The 9250-nt window shown below is 35.5% G+C and overlaps 1 protein-coding gene across 1 annotated transcript; it reads left to right on the top strand.

Moving 5' to 3' along the window:
- The first annotated feature begins 227 nt into the window (after positions 1-227).
- Positions 228-8820, top strand: LOC143749263 (uncharacterized). The gene is made up of 18 exons (XM_077241797.1): positions 228-1000; positions 2023-2261; positions 2369-2477; positions 2572-2652; positions 2877-3276; positions 3412-3516; positions 3649-3881; positions 3968-4146; positions 4912-5005; positions 5097-5332; positions 5514-5628; positions 6243-6360; positions 6450-6541; positions 6799-6916; positions 7034-7135; positions 7217-7390; positions 8097-8273; positions 8485-8820. The coding sequence occupies exons 5-18, from the start codon at positions 3246-3248 to the stop codon at positions 8691-8693; spliced, it is 1983 nt and encodes a 660-aa protein (XP_077097912.1). The 5' UTR covers positions 228-1000; positions 2023-2261; positions 2369-2477; positions 2572-2652; positions 2877-3245; the 3' UTR covers positions 8694-8820.
- The last annotated feature ends 430 nt before the right edge of the window (positions 8821-9250 follow it).

Raw genomic sequence — 9250 nt, 5'->3', positions numbered from 1 at the left:
GTGTGCTCAATAAGACGCGGCTCAACGACAGTGGGCAACATGTCATGTCTTCCCATTTGAGATCTAATGAGCCAAAACAAATATTAGAGCAGTGGCGTGCACAGACCGCCTCAGGGGCAGGGGCGGAGGGACCAAAAAGGGTACTATAAAAAAAAATATTACTTCTTGATTTATTTTTGTTTCTACACCTAAATATGTTGATACAATTATTAGAATGCATAACACATCAAATGAAAATAGGGAAATTATGATAATATTATTTACTTTACCAAACAAAACAGTGAGAATCAAGAAGGTAATTATGCAAAATTAATTTTTAGTTTTGTTGATGTTGTAAATTTAATGTATAGGCTATGTATTATATGTATGAAAGAGACTGTCCTCCTCCAAAAAACGACCATAAAGGTCGTATGTGCAAGGAGCTTATTACGACCTATACTTACGTTTTAAAGTTAAACGCCCTCTAGCGCTTCTTTTAATAACGACGGTGTGTGTCGTTGAAATGGCGTTTGACCGTCGTTACCAATCAAAATACTATTTGTTATATCATTGTATTTACTCGAGATTACTTAATACAGAAAACTGAGGTATGTAATTATTATTTTTTATATATGTATTTGATGTGCTTTTTTTCTTCAAAAAGCCGTATTGGAAAGTAAAGAACCACATCAAAATAATTAAACTCTTATCAAATTATTTTTTTTTAAATAACTTAAAATAAACCTTTTGTAACAAGGTTAAAAAAACGATGATTTTTTAAAGCACTACAGATGATAAAACCACGATATATATATTTTATCATATGTAGTGCTTTTAAAAAAAATTCAGCGGTTTTTTTTTCAGTTCAGTTCAGCTAACGTTAATGTTTTTAACAATATCACCATTTGACCACGTTCTTGTGGCGCTGAATAAAAAAAATCGATGAACCAAGATGAAGATGAAGATGAAGAAAAATGAAGAAGGGGGGCGTGGTCAGGTTTCTTCCTGACAGTCGTAGTAGGTAAGGTGTGAATTTTAAGTGCTGTTGTTTTTTATATATTTATAAGTAGCTAGTCGTGTTAGTTTTTTGTAATTTATGTGGAAGTAAATAATTGCAGTTTGACGTCTGGTTTACAAATCAGTTGTGATTGCCATTTTATTCATTAAGAAAGTAACTGTTTCGTTATTTCCTTGCTACCTAATATCTAGCTAGCTTCATCGCTAGCAGCATGTTGCTAGCTTACATGCAAAATCCTTGGTTCTCAATAAACTATCGAAACAGGATTATTTATGGGACCTTCCCTAAATTATCCTTTTAATTAATTAATTAAAATAAATTCAGTTTGTAGCACAACATAGTTCAAATGGATGGCAAATAGTAATTAGCCTAAATTATGACCAAGACTTGCATTATACCTACACATTGTCTGACTAATCAGATTCTCTGTCATGAACTGCAATTTCTGTCATATTGCCACACATAATTTCAGCCTAATGTATCCCAAACTGTAAATGTTTTCTCTTTAGAGAAAAAGGTAGTTTCAGCATTATACAAATAATAGTATCGGTCACAGCACAGCTATCCAAATTATTTAAATTCAGGGCATCAATTCAGCTAGGTATATAACATTTTAAAGAATTTAAAAAAAATGCAGTAATGGCAAAATCGGTTGACATAATACAGTTCAGGTTCATTGTTATTGCCTATTTTAGATTATAGCCACAAGTCAAGTCACCTTTATTTATATAATGCTTTTTACAATACAGATTGTTTTAAATCAGTTTGAATTTTTTTTTTATTTAGCTATGGAGAAAACAGTGATGTCATCATCCAGCTCACTTCAGTTCTCATATAATGGTGTCAATGCAGGCAGATCAGTAATATTGTTGAATATTCAGTGTGCCCACTTTACATGCAAAATAAATAATACCCACTAGTGCATTCAGATTTATAGGCACGCACAGGTTGACAAGGACCAGTCCGTGCGGACTCTTACAGAGCCCTGGTGGTTTTGACTAATCATCTCATTTGTTTGTTTTCAGGTTTTTGTACCCATCCTTTAGCTATCACTGAAATATTTTACAAATCAATCGGTTTTTTTAAGAGCCAGTTTCTTTTTCCTCCTCTCTCTTTCCTGTTTTGTATTTCTTTGTGCTTTTACTTTTATACTTCAATTATTTCTATTTAAAAACATCTACAAATGGCATCAGAGTCATTAAAACAATTTAATGAATGGCTGGAAGCAGCAAAAACCATGGCTGATGAGTTGGAAACCCAAAAGGTATGTTTTTCATACATTATTTCTCTATCATGGTATTTACCTTAATTTAAAAGAAAATGCCTCTGCAAATGCTTCCCCCAAATTTATCATTTAGTTTTTACTTTTAGACTAAAAAGAAAAGAAAAAAAAAGGCAACTGAAGTCTCCAATGTTTCCTGGAGGAAGAGAGACCAGCATGGGAACATCCTGCCACAACATGTTCGGAAGAATCGATCTGGTCAGTAAAATATACATGCATACTGTTGTTCACAAGTGTCTAAGCTTTTGGTCAGCAGTAATGTTTTCTTTATCCTTACATTTTGTGTTTGCAGTTAAACCTGCCTGCACTAGGGAGCTCTCAGAGGTTGAGGAGGTGCAAATTAAAGACATTCCGCAAGAGGTCCCAACTCTTGGTAAGCATATTGAATTGAAAGCCTAAATAATTTCAGCTTTTATATTTAAATTTAAAATGTCACATAAAGGCAACTGTCAAAAGTATGTAATTCCCATTTCCATCATGCATATGAAGTGACAAAGCCATATGAGAAATTGCTAATTTGCTTTATTAAAATGCATTATTGCAACTGGCTTTTTCCTTATTATTATGATTATTATTATTTTTTTATTATTAATTTAGATCAACATCTTCAGAGGCTAAAAAACCTGCTAACTTCTGTCACTGTCTCTACATCAGTGGAAGTAGAAGAGACACCCACCATGTCTACATGGACCAAAAGACAGGTCATCTCTGAAAGAAAATTCAGGGCTGCAATGCCAGAGATCTTAAATTGCATGTTGGCTGCAGAGACAGTAACCCAGCATTGCTGTCAACAATGCAAAACTGTTGATGCTGTTGTCCGTTGCCTAGACTGTGTTCCCTCAGGAAATCAGTTTTTCTGTTCAACATGTGACACCGAGATCCACAGAAAAAATGTTTTCCATGATAGGGAAGCTATGTTTGATGGTTTTTTAAAACCTATTCCACCAACATCCTTAGTGGTGGTTGATGAAAGTGGTCTATCAACTCAGTGAACGAGGTATGTTCAGATAATGTAGTAGGTGCCCTCTGCAGTTTCCTTTAACTGAATATTTTTATTTTGTATTTTTTAAAAATTGTTAAGTAAATGTGTAGACATTACTGATATTACTTTCTGAAATTTGATTTACTGCAGTGTGTATGCTTCCAATTCCTCCACCGATGCAAATCTGTTCCTGTGGTCCAAACCAAGACTTCAAAATTATCCCAGGAAAGCAGACTGTATTGGTGACTATCAACGGTATGTTTTGTCACTTCCTTCTACCTTTTTATATCCGACCAGATGAAGTCAAGCATAATAATGGCTTACTATATTCTTTTGTCCTGTGCTGTACAAATACTGGTCAAATAGTAAACGCATGTTTGTTTTAAGGTCCATACAACCTGTGTCTGCCGTGTATAAGCTGTCCACTTTGTTCTTCCAAATGGACTCCTGGGATTAGTGACTTGCTTGAATACAGATACTGGCCAGCAACCACCAGCTGCCAAATGCTGTTCAAGTTTGATCTGTTCACATCATTTGAGCAGATGAAATTAGCCAGCCCAGCTTTATCCCAACAAGCATTTATCAGAATGCTTGAACATCGATCTCTTTGCACTGGTCGGGTAAGGGCTGTTTTCATTTCCAAAGTGTTTAAATTTCAGACTTCAAAATCTTTTATTAACCAAAATAATACCATCCTTCTTTCCAGACGGGTAGTATTTGTGGTGATACATTCCACAGAGTCTTTCGGGAGTTTGCCTTCTGCAACTTTAAGAAAGAAGATCTGTGCCTGATGGAGCCCTTTAAATGCCCAGCATGCACACCAGACATGCTGGCTATATCTGCAGACGGTAATAGAAAACATTACCGGTTCAAGAAGTCAAAAGGGTAAGTGGAATCTTTTTATTTATTTATTTACATATAGGGTCGTGCAGTGGTCTTTTTGTGTAGCCCTGCAATAGAGTGGCAGATATGTCCATGCTGCACGTCACCTGTCACCCAGTGCATGATGGGATAGGCTAGACCCCCCCCCCCCCCATGCCATTACCCTCTAAAGGAAAAGCAAGTATAGCTATTGGTTGGATGGACTGATAGTTATTTATAGAGAAACAATGCTTCACCTTATTGCTGTAAAAACTAACAATAATTTTGTGGCATCTAAACATATTTCTTGGACACAAAAATGGTGGCTCTAGTCATTATATAATTATACTTTTATTTGAAAGTATGTGTGATTGCTTCACATTTAAACTTAAATGCTTTTACAATTTAAAAAGTGTTTGAAAGATATAACACTATTTTAAACAAGCTTGTGATATTACAGTTCTATGACAACAATCTGCTAAATTGTTCAGGAACTTTTTCTCCCTTCTTTAGCTTGAAGACATGAACAATAAAGGTATTATTTATTTTTTTACTTTAAACAGTATGTTATTACTTCTTACACAAGTTAATGCCTAATTATAGCATTCATTTCCACGGGACAAATACATGCTGATACTCTAAACACAGTGTTCCAGATCAAATGTAGTTCATGCAGACTAAAATGTGTGGCACCTTTATGGTTAATTGTCATATTAATTTAGGTGAATGCAACGTTTAATTATTATGATTATGTTATTGTTTTGGTGATGAATTCCTCTCATTTAACAGGACAGACGAACCATCTCTTTTTGATGGACTGTTCATCGCACAAGATGCCAAAGTATCTGCCTTTATTGACCAAATAAGAAGCCAGATGTTAAGTGTAAGGATTTCTTCAACTCTATAACCCTTTTATTTTATTTTATTTTTTACTTGTCCTGGGATTACATGTAACATATTGTTTCTACTTTTAGAGGACAGGTCATGATGTCTGCGGACCGGCAACATTTACAGCAGGCAGAGAAATATCCCAAAAGTCCAGGGCCAAGGTGGATGAAGAGGGCCTTGAAATAGCTGTGTGCAGACATGGAATCTTGCTGCAAGGCTTGAATCACTACCGTGGTGAAATATATGCCTACCCAATGTTCCTGCAGAAGGAGCTGGCACAAGCTGCAAATGCAACATTCTTCTGTATGGACATTGCTTGCAGGTAGATAGCCATTGCCAAATGATATATTAAGTTTTTACTGATGTTTTACCTTTATTAATATATGCCATGCATGGGAATAACACACATTTTATATATTATGGAATTAGAAAATTAATATGGTAACAAGTCACATAGGTCCTGGTTTGTCTCCTTACCAGTTTTGCAAATTTTCCCATTACAGGTACTGGCCTTATTTGGAAAAGATGGCAGAGAAGTTATCTGAGCTCCAACCACTGACCATGATGAAGCCTTTTCTCTCTGTAATGCATGCCAAGGCTCACACTGGCAAATGTGAGGTACAGTGTGCAAGTTAAGTTTACGTTTTAACGCAAGTTTTTAGAAACGTATCATTGCAGCATCAGAAAAAGTTAGCTTGATTTTTATCTATGTAAATATGCACGTTTAAAAAGAAATAGTGCACATTAGTGAAATACTTTAATGCAGTGGTTTTCAAACGTGTCCTGGAGAACCCCAGCACTGCATTGTGTACAGTATGACACTGACCTTATCTGACACACCCAATTCAGGTCTTGCAGTCTTGAGCTGATGAGTTAAATCAAGTGCGACATACAAGTGAGATATACAAAATGTGTGGTGCTGGGGGTCCTCAAGGACAAGTTTAAAACCACTTATTTAGTGTGTGTGTGTGTGTGTGTGTGTGTGTGTGTGTGTATTAGGTGTATATACACACACACACACACACACACACACACACACAACGCTTATGAACTGTTAAAACATAGTTAACATTACTATCAGTTGTGAAAGCTTTTCTTTCATTATTATCCTACCTCAGAACATTGTATATTTTTACATATTAAACATCAAAATTTGCTCATGGCCAAATTCAATTGAGGATTCAAAAACAAGATTTGAATGATAAAGGTCTTAATCGTATTCTTTGGAGCAGGTTAGGTGGGGCGGTAGAAGTCAGGATGGTGCAGGAAATACTGTTGGTGAAGAGGTGGAACAGGTCAATAGCTTCCTTTCAAGGGCAGCTCTTACTACAAAGTACATGACTAAGTCAGGTTGGTTGAAAAAAGGGTTAACCCTTGTGTTGTACATGCAATGCTAGATTGTACAATTGATTTGTTCTTATCGGTTTTGTTTTTTATAGGCAGAGGAGATATGATAACTGTGCTTGCCATGGGATGGAACCATAGAAAGGTGCAGAGTCTCCACAAGACACTGGCGAAAAGATTTGTCAAAGTAAGAAGCCTACACTGCACATTAACCCACCGGGTCTGAGGTGTTTTCTGGGCCCTGGAGACACTATAATCAAGAAAGTGGTTCATCCATTGCACTCCGGCTATGCTGGTCCCTGCGAATTCCCCAAATGTATAATCTTGACTGCATAACTGGCAATGGGGGGACTGTGATCGCGCTCTCCCTGCATTTTTTTCGGGGGCATTTGTGGTTAATTTTGCAGTGTTGCTATGTTTTCTGTCTTTTTTTTTTTTAAATAGACTACACAGAGAGCAGAAATGGAAGCAGCCAATCTTGAGAGTCTCAAGCAGGAGTTAAACATCTCTATGGAGGATGCAGATCGGTGGGTGTGTGATGTCAAGCAATGGGCAGCCACTGGTATGTCATCTAGTCGCTGGTGTATAAATTGGTACTTTAATTTCATATACTTGTCTACATTTTTGCAGTGATACTGTTTTCTGTAACGGTCGACTTTGCTTATTTCTGGTTTTCAAGAGAAAGACAGTACTCACTGTAGCCAGGAAGAGCTCCAGAGAGAAATCGATGAGATTATTTATTCCATCCGAAGAAAGAAGCATGATCTGTATCGACAAAATGGTATTTGCTGCTACATCACTCAACTTACATTTTGTATTTTGTTTTTTGTTTTCTAATTTTTTGGGTTTTTTTACCTTACAGACAGCAACCAAACAAGGCAACGCAAACGGAGGAGACTTGGTGAGCTCAAAAAGACACTTCGAGAGAAGATAGTGCTGTACAACACCATTCCTGGCTGTGAAGAGAAAATTGACACCGAAGCAGCATGCAGTCTCTCTGATGATTTTATTCTGCCTTGGGAAGCACAAGGAGATGGTAAGTAATGTGTTATATTTTTGTGCTTTTTTAAATTCACAAAATTCAGTTGATTGTTAATACAAGTAATAACAGTCAGCAATTTAACACTGCCACCCAGTAAAAAAGGTGCAACATACAGTAAAGAATAAAACATAATATATTCTGTTATCTAAAATATAATTTGTAATGTTCCCATATGATATAGTGATAATCTGATAGTTATTGTTACTCCTGTAACACACATTCTATATTAGTAGTGGTGGTCATCACTTTTTTTTTTTTTTTATAAGAGCTGCAATAACCAAACACATTCAAGATGAAAGCCATATCTATCCTGAAATAGCAAAATCCAACCCAAGCATGAAATAAATTTGCCTACAAATTAGACATCCTACATCATTCAATATGTCTTTTAATTAAAAAAAATCCACATATCTTAATACTGGGATGAGCATTTCTTTAACTTTCTGTTATATTGTAGTGTGATGTTTCAGTTGTTGTCAATTAGGTGTATTGGCTGCATTATTATATGCATACTTAAGGGATGATACAATTAGGATATTTTCTATATTTACTACCCTTATACATTTTATAAAGTACTTCATCAATATTATTCTCAAGGCGCTCAAAATGCCTAATGAAGAACACTGTGCTAGACGTAAAGCTGAATATGTTGTGTGTTAGTTTTAATTTTTTTTCCCTCCACTTTTATTTTCAAAAATAGTGGTGAGTCTCCGCTTGAAGAGGCGAGTGTTTGACCAAGTCATGCTGGTCAGGCGCATGGAGGAGGAGAAGATAATCATTGTAAAGGAGATGACTCAGCATTATCAACATCTAAAGAAAACATTGGAGAAACTGGACAGTCTCCTTCAGGAGACTAAAGAGGACATCAAGATCCATAGTATGTACGATAAATGTTTTTTATTATTTTATATGTAAAAATGCTGATGCCAGTTGCCATTAACCAGGATGTTATAGTTTCCTGTAAATATTGCTTCAGATCTAAAATTTTAAATCACAATACTTATGAGCTGTTATTTTTTTGTTTGTTTTGTGTTTTTATGAAATGCTGCCTAATTATCAATGTCAATTTTCTTCACTTTTTACTTAAGATCCCCCTAGAGAGCTGACCGAAGAGGGACACAGGGGGCTATACTGCTGTATCTTACACAAGCGGCACATTCTGCAGCAAAAACTTGCAGCAGTCACCAGCACCTATGGCAGTGTCAACACAGACCCTTCCTTCTTCACGCTGGAGGAAGATGTTGAAGAGGAGAGTGAGGACAACAGCAGTCCAGAACTTTCTGAAGAAGAGTCTTAAAGTTTTAGCACAAACATTGGAAGCATTGGATCTTCCCAAAATCAGACTCTTGAGTTTTGAGTCTGGAAATTAAACATTTTTTCAGATGAATTAAATAATAAATAAGTAAAAGTCATTCTAACCCTGGGCTACTGTGTCTGTTGTTTTTTCTTACACCAACATGTTCTAATTCTTGGCCGTTTTGGCTCTGATTGAACAGAAGGCTCTACATTATCCATGTGCTTTTACAGCTTGCTTACTTGTTACTTTTATATTTCAGATTTTACATGTGGCATTACATTACACCTTAACTGTTAAAAATCTTTTGTTATTATTTATTGGACATTTAATAAATATTTATATTAATTTATACATTTTGATCTTTAAGGCAATAGATTTCATAATAATTTGTATGCACAGACTCAATATTTAATCTCAGTTTTATATCCATTTTAAAATATATTAAGTAATTTTAATAAAACTAATGACAAATGCTATTTATTTTCTTCCTCACTTTAAAATAGGATTTTATGTTAACATGAACTACATTAGTACTCATGAACAACAATACAAAATAC

This window comes from Siphateles boraxobius, unplaced genomic scaffold (assembly GCF_051911475.1).
Source record: "Siphateles boraxobius isolate OS27281-9 unplaced genomic scaffold, OSU_SipBor_1 24, whole genome shotgun sequence".
Classification (NCBI taxonomy): domain Eukaryota; kingdom Metazoa; phylum Chordata; class Actinopteri; order Cypriniformes; family Leuciscidae; genus Siphateles; species Siphateles boraxobius.
The sequence above is the reverse complement of the archived record's forward strand: the minus strand, read 5'-3'. Positions and strand labels throughout refer to the sequence as shown.

Coding starts and splice junctions, on each gene's coding strand:
- LOC143749263 (XM_077241797.1), top strand. CDS start 3,246: ATGAAAGTGGTCTATCAACTCAGTGAACGAG. Junction 5,006..5,096: donor TAAGAAGCCAGATGTTAAGT/GTAAGGATTTCT, acceptor TTCTACTTTTAG/AGGACAGGTCATGATGTCTG. Junction 5,629..6,242: donor CTCACACTGGCAAATGTGAG/GTACAGTGTGCA, acceptor TCTTTGGAGCAG/GTTAGGTGGGGCGGTAGAAG.